Genomic DNA, 18,559 nt, shown 5'->3' on the forward strand with positions numbered 1-18,559 from the left:
GAGTGCGCCAGTTGATGGCTACAAGCTCTTTAGGAGGGACAGACAAGGAAGGAGAGGTGGTGGGGCGGTGCTGTGTGTTAGGGACTGTTATGATTGCTTTGAGTACAAGTGTAGTGAAGACAGGGTGGAGTGTCTTTGTGTTAGAATCAGGGGGAAGGCCAACAGGGCAGATGTTGTAGTGGGAGTCTGTTATAGACCACCCAACCTGGACAGTGAGGTGGATGAAATATTCTATAGGCACTTAGGAGAAATCTCACGTTCACTTGCCCTTGTTCTTGTGGGAGGCTTTAACTTCCCAGACATCTGCTGAAAATGCAACACAGCAGAGCGGCACTGGTCCCAGAGATTATTGGAATGTGTGGGAGACAACTTCCTGACACAGCTGGTGAGTGAACTGAACAGAGAAGGTGTCCTGCTGGACATCCTCTTTGTGAACAGAGAAAGACTGGTGGATGATGTGGTGGCTGGAGGACGACTAGGGCACAGTGACCATGAAATAATAGAGTTCTCTATTCTTAGAGAGGCCAGGAGAGGGCTAAGCAGAACTGCCACCCTGGACTTCCAAAGGGCTGACTTTGTCTTGTTTAGGCACCTGCTTTACAGAATCCCTTGGGAGACTCTCCTGAAGGGTACAGGGGTCCAGGAAGGCTGCGCACTCTCTAAGAAGGAAGTGTTAATGGCACAGGAGCAGGCGGTCCCCAGGTGCTGTAAGAGAAGCAAACACCAGAGAAGACCACCCTGGCTGAACAGGGAGCTTTGGCTGCAACTCAGGGAGAAAAGGAGAGTTTACAGCCTTTGGAAGAAGGGGCTAGCCACACACAGTGATTACAAAGAGGCTGTGAGGCTATGCAGGGTGGAAATCAGGAGGACTAAAGCCCAGCTAGAAATTAATCTGGCTTCAGCAGTCAAGGATAACAAGAAATGTTTCACATGTTTCCAGCAGTGAAACAAAGACTAGGGAGAGCCTCCATCCCCTGCTAGATGCAGGAGGAAACATGGCAACGAGTGATGAGGAAAAGGCTGAGGTGCATAAAGTTTTCTTTGACTCAGTCTTTAATACAAGACCAGTTGTACTAAGGGAATCCAGCCTCCTCAGCCAGAAGACAGAGACTGGGAGAACGACCCCCCCACAATCCAGGAGGAGACAGTCAGTGACCTGCTGCATCACACAGACACACACAAGTCTATGGGACGGGATGGGATACACCCGAGGGTGCTGAAGGAGTTGGCTGGGGTGCTCGCCAAGCTGCTTTCCGTCATTTACCAGCAGTCCTGGCTGACTGGGGAGGTCCTGACAGATTGGAAATTGGCCAATGTGATGCCCATATGCAAAAAGGGTCAGAAGGCTAATCCGGGAAATTACAGTCCCAGCAGCTTGACTTCAGTGCCCAGGAAGCTGATGGAGCAGCTCATCCTGAGTACCATCGCACAACACGTGAGGGACAAGAAGATGCTCAGGCCCAGTCAGCATGGGTTTATGAAAGCACAGGTCGTATGAGGAGCGGCTGAGGGAACTGGGGGTGTTTAGTCTGGAGAAGAGGAGGCTGAGGGGAGACCTCATCACCCTCTGCAGCTACCTGAAATTGCAGAGAGTTGGGGATGAGTCTGTTTAGCCAAGTAACAAGTGATAGGATAAGAGGTAATGGCCTCAGGTTGTGCCAGGGAAGGTTTAGACGGAATATTAGGAAGCATTTCTTTATGGAAAGGGTTGTTAGGCATTGGAATGGGCTGCCCATGGCAGTGGTGGAGTCCCCATCCCTGGAGGTGTTTAAGAGTTGGGTTGACATAGTGCTGAGGGATCTGGTGTAGTTGGGAACTGTCATTTTTAGGATAATGGTTGGACTAGATGATCTTCAATGTTTTTTCCAACCTAGATGATTCTGTGATTCAGTATGAAATGGCTATTTGGAAAACACAGTAATAGATGGTTGCAGGAGATTTGTATATCACCAGGCAAAATAGAGAAATAAACCAGTGATTAAGAAATAGAATTTCACAGAAATTCCTTAGGGCAGGGGATTAAATCCCACATTAATTAAATACATCAGTATGCTTTCCAAGTAAGGATAAAGGACAAAGTTGTAGTGTGCAGAACAAGTGAAAAAGATACCAAGACCAAGCAAAAGAGATTAGTTTAAAAGTGCTTGACGCATACTTGATTGTGTGTGAGAACAGCTCTCCCTGAACATACAAAGGTAGGTATAGAAAGCTTTTGGACAAAGAGATAATACAATAAAATGTTTCTTATGGGAGCAGGAAAGAGAAAGTATATGCCTCTGTACACAGTTATAATTTAAAAATAATATAAACAAAATGGACAGTGAGCAGTCTTTTTCCCCCTTGTAGTTCTGTTTTATTGTTAAACTTTCTCTAGAGTCACATTCTACAAGAAATCACGGGTGACTAATAGAAAGAAAAGGAGGAAAGAGGAGAGGATATGAAGAAGTCTCTGAAGTAGGAAGTTGATAGGGAGTCACTGAAATAATTCATGTGTAGTATATCTCCCAAAGTGGAGGGGATGCCACCGGTGTCTCTGAAGTCATTAATTTCTCTAGCCCAGGTGCTTATTAACAAGAACACATGATAACTCTTCCAAGAAAGTGTCTGTTCCTGAAGCAGTTTATGTCACACTTGAACTAAATGAAAAGCCAAGAAGGATACTGAGAATTGTGGCAGATGAGAACTGCGTTCCAGGGAACACCATTCAGCAGAAGAACAACACACCTGGGCGAATAAAACTGGATAGGATTATATCCATGCGCCTCTTAACTGTCCGGGTACTTTGAAAAGGATAAATACAAAAATTAAGGATACAAAGTGGACAGTGAATATAATTTACTCCAATTTCAAAAAGCTTTAATTGAATGGCCTCCACAGGAGGCTATTAGTGAAAACAAACAACCAATTGTAACTACTATCCAGGCTTGATAATTAGAGAAATCACCAAAACAGCAACAATAAACACCTATTCTTCAAGGCAGACAAAGATAACAGGAGTGCATCTGAAACTCACAACTGCAACTTGTGCTGCTCATATATTCTCAGACTCGATTTGTGCTTTTGGAGTTTAATTCAGGGCAATTAGAGACAACTGACTTTCAGAACTGATGGACTTCTTGCTTCATAAATTCAGACCCTTTAGGCCCTGTTACCTTGGAGGTGACATTTTTTTCACCTTTAGGTCTTTATCCATTTCACCTTTCCATCTTTATGCAAAGACTTATGTGCATGACTATCTTTAAACATCTGTATATTCTTATAAAGATCATTGGGGCTATTAAGGGGCTTTAAGTCATTAAATTTAATCTTTCCAGGATTTCAGTCAGAGATTTTTGGAGGGTGACATATAGGAAGTGCTGAAAGTGGATGGTGGCAAATAATTAGGAGTTACCAGTTCACATGAACTAATAACTCCAGATCGATCATGTCAGAAAAAATTAATTTAACTGTAAAAAATGAATTAATAAAGAGGCATACTGAAAATTCCTAATGGAATCTTTCAGCAGGTAATGCAGGTTCATGCACAAATTCAAAAAATCAACAGTGATTATACTTTAAGTTTTTACTTACAAGTTTTAGACACTTTGTTTGATGAGTATGCTAAATAAAATTTTTTAAAGGCAACAAATGTGAAATTCTGAAATTCCAATCTTCTTTCTTCCCCACTTTTTCCTATTTTTAGGAAAAAGGTGGGACACATACAGATACAATGTAGTCAAAGAATGGAAATACAACTTAATTTTCCCTGTCTGTATGCCAACTTTTCTGTTTTAGAAGAAAATACCTGAAAATAATGCATTTTTTTTTTTTCAAATAAACACTCCCAGTGAGACGCTAACACTTATTTTAGGTTAGTTACATTAAAAATGAAAAGTGTTTCTTTTAAAATAAAATGAGGTACTTCTACTTTTTCTACATGCTCAGGCTTTCTTAAGTGTTTTTCAGTATAGGAAAACACTGACATAAGAAGAAAGTGTGGGAAGATATTTTTCCCATATTTTTGAAACATCCTTCAAAAAAATGTAATTTCCCAATGGAATAGTGAGGCTGCCTCTGGTAATTAACTTTGTAGAGGAAAACCAGCTTAGCAGATTTAAATTCTGGGAAAACCACACCAAGATGTGGAATTAGTTTGGCAAAGAGACAAGATGGTCTCTGTGATTCAGATCAGAGAAAAGAAAAGCCAGGGAGTGTTGTAAATAAACAGGATGACTAGGTATTTAAAAAGAAGAAAGGACACCTAGGTTATCAAAAGGTGAATCTGCAGTGTGCCATGAGCTGTACTACTCTATATCTTGCCATCAGGTTTCAGACTACATGACGTTAACTGAAAAAATATAGATGACAGTGTTGGAATTGACTGGTAGTGGAGAGTGCTGAAGTTAGGATTAGCTCGGTTAGTACAGAATTTAAATAAATCTCTTATTGTTTAGTTCACCAAAGAAGAAATTCTCAAAAAGAACTGGTCAGAACTGAAAAGAAGAAAACAAAAGCAAAGAAAGCATGGCACATACAACCATGAGCCAGACACCTTTTTCCGTACCATTTGATGACTGACCTAGTCCCATATGATTACCTGGATGATATTACACCTATTTAACTCGGAATGGGTCTAAGATGATTGCCACAGAATGCTCAGTAGATAAAGAATAGGACGGTTTTATGAAATATACATATGAAACGAGTAATATTTTTTCATACAGTTTGAAGTGTGCCTGCAGAATTCACTACTTTAGGGGAAGGTAGGGTACATTGTGGTGACTGGATTAGAGAATGAAAGAAGGAGTATTTTATTACCATTAACAAAATGTGTCATCTTGTATGATTTAGGGAAAAAAAAAAAATCTCATGGTTCAGTAGGAAAGTTCCCTTTGGGACTTTGGGAATAATTCCTCCTGCCAAGCTGTTAGTATGCTATTGGTTAGATACATCATATATCTCCCTCCAACACTTCTGAAACATTAGTTCCTAGACTCAAGTAAGGACAGGTTATTAGTACTATTTAACATATTTGCTGCACTGTGAAGGTACATGAACTGGAAAAGAAAAAGTTATTGATTCCTCTTCCCTCTGAAATCTGTAAGAGCTGAGCTACCGATTCATGCCTCGGACTCAAAACTGAGCAGACTTATTGGGCATCATTTAAAGATGAAGGCAGAAATTAGAAAACTTAACTAATCCCTCGTTGGGGTGTTATACAATCATGAATGCAAAAGTGAACATGACTGTGTGAATCATATCAGCTTCAGAGGGTTCTCTGAAGACTCATATTGAATTTGATAGAAAGAACTGCAGCCCATGCCTGACAGCGTGTGATTCTCAAAGCTGCCATGTATGCCTTTCATTTTATTTACGTCAGAAGAAATACTCAGATGCAGAATACTGCAGAGGACCTATCCTCATGAAGCTTTATGAAGAATAAGAGTTTGGTAATGACTAAAAGCCCTCTCTGAGAACAGAAAATGGACAGCTGTGGCAAGCAGCTTCCTAAATTCTGAAAGGAATGACAATTATAAACAGTTCAGATAGGGACTCCTTTTCTATAAGCCTTCATTCCCTTGCATAGATTTCATTTTACAAAAAAAAAAAAAAAAAGTTTGTGTGATATATGTAAAGACCAGTTGCATGTATAAGGACTTGTATCAGATGCTTTTCATCATCTTAGCATCTACTCCAGGGTCAGAACTAATAATTCTGAAGATTTGAAAGCACTGTGATGCTGTTTTATCAATATTATTATAAGGTTATGATATTTTGGGGAGTGCTAAGAATTCAAATAAAAATCGAATAACTCAAATGAAAATCTAATATAAAGTGCTGTTAAAGAAACCAGGGATTAAACCTATTTCAGGTTTTGCCTTGTAGGAATTAGTAGCTACAAATAGCACTGAGGGTTTCAAATTTTGAGAGTCTGAAACTTATGGGATGTAGAAGTGCATATCCCAGTGTTCCTGTGTTACAAATAATATGTTACATTTCATGAAGGTGCATACAGCTTATGAGAACTATAGGCATTAATACTATATCTGATCAATTGTATGTAGATATGAGGAAGACAACCATTATCCCATGATGTTCACAACCTGCTGTTAAGTGTGAGTGCTAGTTTTACTAAGGAACCATGAGGGCACTCCATGAATGGAGGTCCTAAAATATATTGTTTTATCCAATAGTTTAAAAGCAATATACTACAAGGAGAAACAGGAAAAAAATGGTTGCTGTTTATGGAAGTGACAGTATTTTAAGTCATTTTAGAGTCAATAAGAAGGTGTAGTATGACTGAGTTGTAAAGTAATAAAATTAACATCTATTTTTACTAATGCTATTACATGATTTCTGTTTAAAATTGGTTGTGTCCCCCATATATTTGCTTTGTCCCATTGTTCACTCAAACTAGATGGTTCTTTGCTCATGTAAAATTACTGCTCAAGGAAATTCCCGTTGGGCTCCAAAAGGAGGTTTGCTGAAGTGAGGGATGCAGCACTTCACTCTGAGCGTACATGAGTATCTTTTTTTATTACTCTATTCTGCTTTTTTTTTTTTTTTTTTTTCCACAGCAAATAAGTAAGATTAAGGGAGCATATCTTGAATGATTGATGATAATTCTCAGCACTGCAACTAAATCTTTTGACTACCTGGTTTAGAAGAACTTACTATCCCCATAAGCTTCCCTCATATCAATACTCTCACACTTATTTCTAACACACACACTGAGATAGACTAGAATAGTCAAAGGCCATCTTAAAAAAAAAAAAAAAAAAAGAAAAAAGAGAAGGGAAAAATTAGTTCAAACATAATTCTGGGACTAGTTCTGGAAATTATTAGGAAACATGGAGGAAAGACACACACACACTACTCATCAGTATTGGGGATCATTTATCCATTCTCTGCTATAACAGCTTCTTTGTGTTTTGCACATACTGGCATTGTCCTATTTATTCTTATTCCATCCCAATTCATTCCTCCATATGTTCAAATTAGGAACTAGAATACATGATCACACTATTTTATTTATCTTTATCATGGGATAGTTACATCACAGATAGATACAAACAGAGAAATCACAGTCCTCTGTAGGTAAAATCAGATATTTGCAAAACAACCCCTGAGCTCAGTCTGGTTAGATGTCAGGCTTCAAAAGGTAAAGAAAAAATTTGTAATTTTACCCACAGATGCATAATATAATTCTTCTCCGTGTCTGTTTGGAAAATTTGGTTTCTTCTCTGAATATGGGAAGAAAGTGGTAATTTAGAACATCTGTGGTTTAAGATTATAGGTACACTTGTATATTAGAAAAAAAAAAAACCAACCAAACTAACCAAACAAACAATAAAAACCAGAATGGAAATCAGAATTCTTTTGGCATAGTCCAATCTACTATTGTGGTCACTAATTAATTGTATCACTGAAATCTCTGACCAAACAAGAATTTTAATTTTTCTTTTTAGACTGAAAGGGGATCTTCAACATCTACTTTTAATTTCTTTTCCAGTTATTCTTATAATTTTTAGAGTTTTGTGAATAACAAAAAGATGTTGTTTTGGAAAACTCAGGGAAAAAAGCACGATCTCGTTTGTATTTTTTCCATGGAAGATGAAAAGGCTGTGAAATTTCAGAACATTGCTCTAAAGCTTACTATGTGCGTTACTATAGATACTGACATTCTTATGCTTCCAAATGTCTGTGTGTGACCTAAAAATCTTGCAAAATTTATGTAGAACATGTGTCCAGCATTTGTCAGCATTACATTGTCACTGTGTCGATCAGACTCCCAGAATGAAGGTAACAACATACCAGACAGTGCACAAATAAAAGAAATTCCTTAATGTCTGGTTAATGAAACAAAAGCACTTACTAGAAATATATATATAAACAGATACATTTGTTTGTGACACTAACAAGAAAATAAAAAATTGTACTTCTACAAATGCTATGTGTATTGCTAAAATTTTAACAGACAGGTGTTCATAGGAACGGTACTCAAGTAATACACAAATTTCAAAATGGCAATGCAAGAACAATTTTCTGCATGAGGTTTTCCATTTGTGTTTTATGGATACTTGGAATTCTGTGGAAAACTTCTAAGGTGGAATGTACCTAAGTAAAGCAAGCTTCTCAGCAGGAAGCTGATATTTCTGTTCAACACCCTCCATGTATATTGTAAAAACAATTGCTTGGAAATTAATTGGAAATCCACAAATTTAACTGTTTGCTTTGTAAAGAAAGTAGCTTATTTTGCACCCACTGTACTGTTCTGTACCTACATGGGTCTTTTTTTCTCCAATGCAATTGCTTTTCTCAGATCCCAAGTAATCAAGTCATAGTATACCAACCCAAAGAATCAAACCCCATTTTACTGAAATGAACTGAAAGAAAGAATGGCTAAATTGTTTTCTGCTCATAGAATTAGAATCTGCAAATCTGAATAGACTATGGGATCAAACCTACTGTTGTGCAGAGACCCTCAAGAGAGTGAATAAACCAAAGCCCAGTCTAGCAGTCATTAATATAACCCACTCCTCTGATTCTCTTTTACATGGCAGAGATGTGCACTTTCATGTTTAGTCTGCTTCCTGTGAGTAGACTGGCTCAGTCAGATCTGTCTCTACAATATTACATTGTGGAGTTGCTCTTTGCCAAAAATGTGCCCATAGCAGATGTAAAAAAATCTACAAGCTAATGATCTGCTCACCAGACACCCATAGATGGATTTCAAGTTTTCTGCTAACTTCAGTGGGATGTATTTAAAAACTGTGACTTCCAGTAGAAGAACCTACCCAACCTGTTTCACAACACATATATTGTGTTCCCTTTCAGGGGAGAGTTAATCCTGATTCAAATGATGATCACTCTTCTACCCCAAAGCATAAGGAATAGCTTTTTTCTTTTTAAAATCTTACCTACTAGAGTTTAAGAACTGAAAAAGCAGAAAATTATTCAGAAGTTCCTTATTTTCCCATTAATCTAAATCATAATGTAATTAATTTATATAGCAACCAAAACATTCCTAATCTGTGATCTTTATGTTTTTGGACAAAATCTACATTAGCCAAGGCAAATAACTTTTGAGGCATTCAGGTTTTCCCTGTAGATGCAGGGTGCCACCTGCAATGGCTGATATGGATGACAGCACTGTGGAAGACTTAATGCATAGCACAAGAGTTGGCTGAAATTTATGTCTAACTGTACTACCTATTCTCTTTGATAACCTTGGATAAAACACCTAAGCTTTTTATGATTTTGTTCACCCAACTGTAAAATGAGGATATTAAACCTTATTCTGCATTAGTTTTTAAGCACCTTAAATACAGTATTGTATGAGTAAAAAATTATTAAGGAGTAAAAAAAAGAGAAAGATTCATACACCACAAAGTGCAAAGTGAATGCACAGTAGTAATTTTATGCCTGCACCATGCAATCAGATCCAGTTGTACTTATGTGTTTAAAAAATTGAAAGAAAATGTGTAGAAATTAGTTTTAGAATAGTCCACATTAAGAAATCAGGGTTTTAATCAATAACTAATAGTATGTCACTTTTCAGTTGAAATGTTGGCTGCACTTCAACCGTAACACTATAAATATACAACCTTGTTAAAAAACAAAATCATTCTATACAGATTGTTCTTGTTTAACTGAATCAAGGTGATATACTATGAATTCAAGTGTTCTTACTGAAAATGTGGATGAAAAATGCCTATAGAATTACAAAATTACTAAAGTTTATTGAACATATTTATACTATACATCTACTAATGAGCTGTTAGAAAAGGACTTCATTTTCAGAGTGCTAAACACTCAAAACTCCCCTTTAAATATAAAATGTTGGTTACTAATCTACTGTAAGCACAGAGTAGGGTTCTAAAAACTGTCTTAGTAACACAAACAGTAAAAGGTTTTTCATGGGCCTCAGAACATGCTCAGCCAACAAAGAATTAATAGAAAATGTTCCTTGGGAAAGCTCTGCTTCTATAAATATAATTTCCAAATTTTTGGCTCATACATAATGTCTAGTTTCATAAAAGCAGATACATTACATGAGATCCCACAATATGATATGAAAAGCGTCATCTTATGTTTCATATGACTAACTAGTTTTGATAAAACAGCTTTCTAAAACTGTGGGTATCGACATGGTCATTTCCAAATACAAGAAATCCACGGAAATTTTGCATGGTTTATATAAAATATTTAGAGAGCTGACCTAAAATAGAAACGGTTTTGAGTTCAATACTTAATTTCTACTTCAGCCTCTCTCTATTTCTAAATTTCAAAACATCTCTGACACATTTTTATAGAAAATGTCTTACAATACATCTGATCCAAAGCAATATCTTCATAGAAAGAGACTGGTATTTAAGTCAATTCCCTGGCTTCTATGCATGTGACTTGTTTGTCTTGTGTCTGAGTCATTTGTTTTCACTTCTTACTGCCATTTGGTTTATTTTTTCCCATGGTAAAACATGAAATGCATAATAAGCTTCATTATAATGCTAGCTCTCGGTAACTTGATTCCAGAGGATGATGATGATGGAACCATTTTTTAATTGTATTTTCTTTCAATGGTCCTATCAGTCCAGACTCCCTGTGGATCTTCACTAGCGTGGTAGCATCTGGCACCATCTGTACCAATCCTAATAAGATAGAAAAGAGTTTCCATAAAAAACCTTCAACTTAAAAAATATATGAAGAATGTCAGTGCGTATTGCCTTTTGTTGGATCATTCCATGCAGACAAAATACATGCTTAAAAGTTTATAATATAATAAATTGTGCTGGTTTCAGCTGGGATAGAGTTAATTTTCTTCACAGTAGCTAGTATGCAGCAATGTTTTGGATTTGTGCTGTAAACAGTGATAATGATACAGAGATGTTTTCATTTTTGCTGAGCAGCACTTCCACAGAGTCAAGGCCCTTTCTGCTTCTCACACTACCCCACCAGTGAGTAGGCTGAGAAGGCTGAGGGTGCACAAGAAGTTGGGAGGACACACAGCTGGGACAGCTGACCCCAACTGACCGAAGGGATATTCCATACCGTATGGTGTCATGCTCAGCATATAAAGCTGGGGGAAGAAGAAGGAAGGAGGGGGTGATATTCAGAGTGGTGGCGATGGAGCCCTGCTTTCCTGGGGATGGCTGAACATGTCTGTTGATGGGAAGTGGTGAATGAATTCCTTGTTTTGCTTTGCTTGCATGCGCAGCTTTTGCTTAACTTATTAAACTGTTTTTATCTCAACCCTCAAGTTTTCTTACTTTAACCCTTCCAGTTCTCTTTCCCTCATCTTGCTGGAGGAGTGGAGTGAGTGAACAGCTGTGTGGTGCTTAGCTGCTGGCTGGGGTTAAACCATGACATGAATGCAATAGAAAATGTAGATCAGGATTGCTTTTCTCTTTCGCTTTGGGAGCAAAAAACCAAGACACTTAGTAAAAAGTGGTAGTTCTGCGAATGAGAAATAAAAACACCAGTAACAATATTGTGGACATAACTGCCTCAAGGTACCAACAGGACCAACAATTTAATGAGATCCAAAGTGGGCAGAATACTTACAAAACCAATAAAAATCTTTAAAAAATAGAATCAGATATTTATTATAAAATATAAAGTTATTTCATATGTGTTTACTGTCTAGAATGCTACACAAATTTGTCTGCAGTATGTGATGCTGATCGCAGCTGGGAGAAAGGTTACTGGATAGTGCGGAAATTAGTCTGATCCAATATGACATAAACTGGGACTTTGAAGTGTAGAGAGAAGCCAAGCATTTTGCAATGCTTCACTTGAATCCTCTGTCTATACTGCATGCACTTAATTCCTTTTTTGGAACTGAGACCTGGTTTGCCAATCTCCTGTCCCTGTCCCCATGTGTGGTCCCCTGGCATGTCATCCTGCAACCCCTGCATTACAGGAAGGACTTCTAACAATTTAATTTGGTGACAGGTTCCTCTACTATACCATGACTGGAAAGTGGCATACCAGTGCTTTATCGGCTTTTCACATTTCTGTGAAGAGTGATTTCCATGTTCCCACGACTATGAAATTATAATCTTCTACGTCCTTTGTGTGGAAAACGTGGCCCATGGAGCAAGTCATTAGCCTAAGACTTGAAAGACCTGGGTACACAAATCTACATAAGCACATGTCCTGTATGACCACAGGCATGCCACTTGGTCCTTTTATCCTTAATCATTAACTGTAAATCAACTATATTAACACTTCTGTAGTTCATAAGGAAAGATGCTGTGTGGAAAATCTGTCAGACACCAAGAAGCTTTCTGCTGCTACGGTGCTGAAAGGAAAAGACTGTCAGGCAGAGAGTATTATTTGCAGACGATCCCTGGATCTTTCTTGGCAAAAGTCAAATTAAGACTTAGTATATAAGAGAGACTATAATATTACATTCAGAAATAGTATTCTTGTAAGATTTGCCTTTGAAGCAGAAGCCTTCAAGTTTCGACTCCCATCTCTACAAAGAAGGGAAGAGTCTTTCTCAGGTCACCTTAACCACCCACCATGTGCATGAACTCATCTATATTTTCTCCTAGTTCCTTCAGATCATGCATCCTCTCTCATTTTCTCTTTGTAGCTCAGAAAGTAATATTTTCTTTTTTCTTTTTTTTTTTTTTTTTAATAGTTTTTATACAACAGGTAATCTGGATATATCAGTCTTCTATTTATGCAAGGATTATTTTCAGTAAAATATTTGGAGAGTCAGTAAAAAATAGTAAACTTGTTGCTGTCAGTAAATTTCTTTAGCAAGCAATTGGTATCCCTGCTACAGCTCTGCTATAACAATCATAAAAGAGAGAAATAAAGCTTTCAGATGAGTCAGGCATGCCTTAAAGAGCATAAATTGCAACAGTAATATTTCAAAATCAACACTGTGAAGATGCCATCACTTGTCTATAGGTACTTTCTGTAGCCACATGCATCTAGGTTCATTTAAGCATCTACGCAGGTTCCCACTGGGTTGAAAGTTTGGTAGCTATGCACAATTTTCTCCAAAGCCCTCTTTTTGATGTGTGAAGTTACTTTTGAGAATCCAGTGCAAGCTGATGGTATTGAGGTTTTTGGAAAATTCTAGCCTAAGTTGCTACAAAATTCAATGAGTTTGGCTGTACTTTTCCTGGAGAGGCAGAATGAATAAATAAAATGAACATTCAGGAGCAGGCAGCATACAATTCGGGGCTTGAGTGACTGAAATTCTGAGCATTTTTTTTTTTTCTTTAAGGGGGAAGATAAATAAGACACCCATGAAAATGAAAGTTAAAGGGAGGATTTTTATATACTGCTGTTTACATGAAATATGAATAAAGTAATACAGGTAACTTTTATATCTAAAACTGACCTTGGCCTTTTCCTTTAGATACTTATAAATGAACATTTGCATTTGCAATCCCTTTTGGAGTCAAATGCTGTCCATCATTCAAATAATTTGCAGAACCAGCATGTCTTGACATAGATCATTGCCTACCTGTGAAAATTGCACAAGAAACTGAAGTTTCTCCTTCAATACCAGACAGTTTTTTTTTTTTTTTTTTTTTTTTTTTCCTCCCCACCAAAATAGCTACATTCATTCTACAGTAAATCCCTCTTGTTTTTCTTCAAAGTTGCTATTTATCTTTTCGTGTTGGAAAAGGACGGAGTAGATGTCACACATATGCAGAAACAGTTTTGGCAGCCACTGAAATGGTAACAAATACTCACTGATTAACTGCAGCCTTTCAGTTTATTATTCCTATGGAATTATTAGACTGTGAAAATTTAGTCCAAAAGAAGGATCTTAATTTAGTTACATTTTAAAGTCTACATAATGTTAGATCCCTTTTCACAAATGACAGCATTTGTCTAACATTAAGCTTCACAACTTGGTATTTGCAGCAGGCCAAATGGGAATTTAATAATGAATTTATATTTTATCTGTGACATGATTCATATTCAGTTTCAAACAGTTATGCAGTGTTGACTGTTCCCCCCATGGAGTCAGTCAAACAATAATCTTAGTGAAATGGGGCTTTAATTGTAGCCACAAGAAGTAATGAAGAGATTATTTTCAACTATGGCTGTGTAAATAGCCTGTGAAAACAAAAGCCTTGCTTATTTTTATTACCTCCTCTCCACCCCATCCAAAATACATGCGATTTTACAGTATTTTTAAGTGTGTTCTTATTTTATGACATTCTTTTTATTTAAGTATTCTAATCTACAAACATTTACTGCCACGAAAGGAGTACCTGAAGAGACTTTAAAAAAAAATCCAAATTTATTTTTCTTTCATTTAAAAGTAATCTTGACTCCTAAAGTATCTAAACCTATGAAAAATCTTATTCTCTCCATTTACCTTCCCTCCTTCCCTCACATATATATTCAGTAGACAATTTAGTATGATATCAGTGCTTATCATTTTATGTACGCATTATCCATCATAAATAAACAGTGGAACTATAGTACAAGTAAAGGATACTTTAACACAATGGTTTGCTGGCAGGAGAAGGTGATGGAAGGACAGGAAATCCAGGTTTCAACAGATGTTGTTTGTTGAACATTATTGGGCAGGAAAAATACTGTCTAGGTAAGAGCAGCACAAACGTTTAAATGCCCCATGAGCAGGCAATTTGCTCAAGTTGCTGAAGCAAGTAGAAACCTGTCTATTTAACATCGATTCTCAGATGAAATAGCATAAGAATCAGATTTCTAAATGTTCCAAAAAACTTAACATTGCTAGCCTCCTCCTAACATGCCCGGAAAGCGTACTTCTATTCTTGAGAATCGCAGCTGCTCTAAAGGTCAATTTAATTCAAGACAGCCTAGAAATCTTTTTCTTTTTTAAAAAAAAATATATTTTAATCAATATTTTAGACTTCTGGTTTGGAAAATGATAGTGGAAAAGATCTAGGAATAATCTCTTTGGAAAAGATCTAGGAATAATCTCTTTGGAAAAGATCTAGGAATAATCTCTTTGGAAACACTGACCATTTTGTATCCATCAAACACTTCATGAACTTCAGCATTCATTTCTAAAAACAGTATCCACTGTTATGGAAGACTTCTTCTCTTTTGAAAGAGAAGTAACTTTAAATTGAATGTATTGTCTTTTGTGGATGGACACAGCACTGTCCTAAGCACTGAAGATTTTCTAGGTGACAACTGGAAAATAAATCATAGTTTATTTTCAGAGTCAGTTCCTTCAAGTAACTCCAATAAGACAGAGCTCCTCTGCTGTCCTCTTCACCTCCCTCTTCCTCAGGCCATTTCCCTATGCTGGCTAATAGGGCCAGAATTCTGTGTAGCAAATGCAGTCTCTAACACTCCAGTATTTTGGTTTGTTAGAGAAATACAGACAAGGCTAATGGATTCAGTCGTTCTGAATTATCTCTTCTCTGAGACTTTGGTGTGGTAAATAAACTAGGTTTAAAATATAAACTTAATATTTTAGCCTGGTTGTCTCCACTAAGAAAAAAAAATAATGCAAGTCATTTGATTGTCTACCAGTCAAAACACTGGTACTTCAGTGCATTGCCTCAACATCTTCCATTGAAAGTTCTAGTGTAAAAAATAATTAGGAAAAGTGAACAGCAAAGCCAAATCAAACATTCTGAAGCTCAAGGTTTAAAACATAAATTAGGTGAATTTCAAATCAACATTTTCCATACAAAAGGAACTGAGGATCAGAGGAAGAACATACCTTAAAAATAACATTGATGTTTCCACTTGGAGCATTTGCATTGATGAAGGAGATTTTTAATGGAAGAGCATTGGACATAAAATATGAACATGACTTCAGGGAAAAAAAGATGAGAAAAAAAAAACAAGTGTCACATACAAAACACCAGGCTAATACAATACCTCCGGAAAAAGGTACCATCTTTAAATAGTGCTCAGTAGCACTGATAACAAAAATAAATAATTGCTGATGTTATTGACTGTTTAATTGTGTCAGGAAAATGAGAAATTCTTTCTCCCATACAATTTGTTTTACTCAATAATCAGATTATATGGATGGATAATATTTTCTACACTAATTGCTTTTCATTTTCACCCAGTCCTATTAATGATAAACTTTGGCTGTGACTGAGTGGATGAATGCATAAGACTGATCTAATAAGAATCTGTAAAGCACTGAAAAGTCCTATTATTTTCTGGGAAAAAGAAATGCCAAATCATACATTCTTTATGGAAGCAAAGAACCTGCTAATTTCTTTGGTGACCTCACTCTGGCTAGGGATTCAGGAAACTCTGAAAATTATAATCTATTTGTATGGAATTTATCTTAATTAAACATAAATTTTGACTTCTCATGCCCTACAGCTCCCTCCACCTGAAGACTCAAAGGGCTTCAAAAAGCATTAATGAGCCAAGCATTGCAAATCCTCTGTGAGTTAGGGCAGTATTATTATCATTATTAAGAAAACTGGGGAAAAAAAACCAACCAAAACCTCAACCAAAGACAAAGGTAAATTAATGGCCTGGTTTCTAGAAATAATGAGCGCTCCACAGACTCTACTGCCATCCTTACTAGGTGCAGGGCAATGGAGGCTAATTTGAATAAAAACAATACTAGATAGCTGTCTCTTGCTTTTCATCTAAACATCTCAAAGCATGGTGCAAGCATGTAAATATTGTCTTAGCCAAAACATACCTCTGTGACATGCAATAGCTATTATTGATGGTGAAATCCTGACCCCAATGGAAGTTTGGCAATTGAATTGAATTGAAATGTCTCAATAAGTGCTTGAAACGTTACTGTGAGATAATGCATTATTGATAGACCTGGGAGCAGTGCTTGCTACTAGTAAAATCAATAGATGATGCCAAAATTAGTTAAATTTAGGTAATTATAAGCACTTAAAAATTCTGATTTGCATGATTATACTGACACATAGTTCAATCAAGAAGCTGCATATATTTATAGCAAGATAATGGCCTGTAATGCTATAAGAATTTTTTTTAAAAAAGGTCTCTCTTCAGATACCTATATTTAAACATTTTGTATCTGTCCAGCCAAGCTGGTGCAGTATAAATAGCACAACTGTATGGTGAGATACCTTCCCATTAGTCATTATTTCCAAAAGCCTAAAAGCAGTGAGAAGCAGCAGGCTTCAAACTCTTCTGACTTAGATCATGCACAATTGGCCTAAGCCTGTGGGGTGCTGGAAGACCTCTGTTCTCAGCAAGATCAAGGCTGAATAGCAATGACTTGGAGAATCACAGGTCAAAGGCAATTGAAGGAATCAGCACCTGGCAGAATCAGGTCCGCTGTGGATAATGAGCCAGAGAACAAAAGCAGAGCACAAATTGCTGCAATTAGGCAGCTATAACTGGTAATAGATATGGGTGTTCAGGTTTGTTCTTTCGCTGTTGGATACCTTTTCCATCCTGAGAGATGGAACAGCTTATTCCTGGCATAATACTGTTTATGAAAAATATTTCTAAACAATGAATAACTGAGCCTTAGTACTATGGTCACAGTCAAGTCAAGTAACATTAAAAAGCATTGTTGTTTCCTTTACTCTTGAGTCATTTTTAATAGGGATCATAGACAAGGGCAAGTTACTGTGAGTACTTAATATTTTAGCAATTCTCAGCATGTACGTAGTGTCACTCCAGCAAAAAGAAAGCTAGGTCTAGACCTTTAGCTACTCCCATACATGACAGGGGAGAGTCTTAGATGAGCAAAAAACTGCCCACAAGAGTTACCTGGGTAGGATGGAAACCATGTCTCAGCTTCAGGGAAGCCAGGTGACCTTGTCAATCCTGACACCATGGCAGGGCAGTTGATTTGGGAGCAGGCTGCTCAGAGTTTGCAGTCTCTGCTGCAGCTGGTGTGCAAGGTGAGACACGCATGCAACACCCACCTCACCAGTCCCTTTCACCCCTGCCTGCAACAAAGGCCCCCAGTTTAAAGGCGAATAGGCTAGATGTCAGTTTAATGGATGACTCAGTAAAATTATTTCCCAGTCAATCCAGCTATACATTCCCTCTCCCCACTGAATCACAGAACTGTCTAGGTTGGAAAAAAACTTGAAGATCATCCAGCCCAACCATTAACTTAACATTGACAGTTCCCAACTACAGCATATCCCTCAGCGCTGTATCAACCCAACTCTTAAACACCTCCAGGGACGGGGACTCCACCACTGCCCTGGGCAGCCCATTCCAACACCTAACAACCCCTTCTGGAAAGAAATGCTTCCTCACATCTAGTCTAAACCTTCCCTGGCACAACCTGAGGCCATTCCCTCTTGTCCGATCGCTTGTTCCTTGGTTAAAGAGACTCATCCCCAGCTCTCTGCACCCTCCTTTCAGGGAGCTGTAGAGGGCGATGAGGTCTCCCCTCAGCCTCCTCTTCTCCAGACTAAACACCCCCAGTTCCCTCAGCCGCTCCCCGTACGACCTGTGCTCCAGACCCTGCACCAGCTCCGTTGCCCTTCTCTGGACACGCTCGAGTCATTCAATGTCCTTTTTGTAGTGAGGGGCCCAAAACTGAACACAGTCGTCGAGGTGCGGCCTCACCAGTGCCGAGTACAGGGGTAAGATCCCTTCCCTGTCCCTGCTGGCCACACTA

At 37.7% G+C, this 18,559-nt stretch overlaps 1 protein-coding gene across 1 annotated transcript in view; it reads right to left on the bottom strand.

Moving 5' to 3' along the window:
• The window catches only part of PIK3C2G (phosphatidylinositol-4-phosphate 3-kinase catalytic subunit type 2 gamma), a 216,591-nt gene that overhangs the window by 69,730 nt on the left and 128,302 nt on the right, over positions 1-18,559 (bottom strand). Inside the window, 6 exon segments of the mRNA XM_026863441.1 lie at positions 7,662-7,766; positions 7,768-7,829; positions 10,492-10,631; positions 13,343-13,363; positions 13,366-13,468; positions 15,680-15,772. Coding sequence (XP_026719242.1) covers positions 7,662-7,766; positions 7,768-7,829; positions 10,492-10,631; positions 13,343-13,363; positions 13,366-13,468; positions 15,680-15,772 — 524 coding nt within the window.

Source organism: Athene cunicularia (genome assembly GCF_003259725.1).
Source record: "Athene cunicularia isolate RWA chromosome 1 unlocalized genomic scaffold, athCun1 chr1_part2, whole genome shotgun sequence".
In the NCBI taxonomy this organism is placed as follows: domain Eukaryota; kingdom Metazoa; phylum Chordata; class Aves; order Strigiformes; family Strigidae; genus Athene; species Athene cunicularia.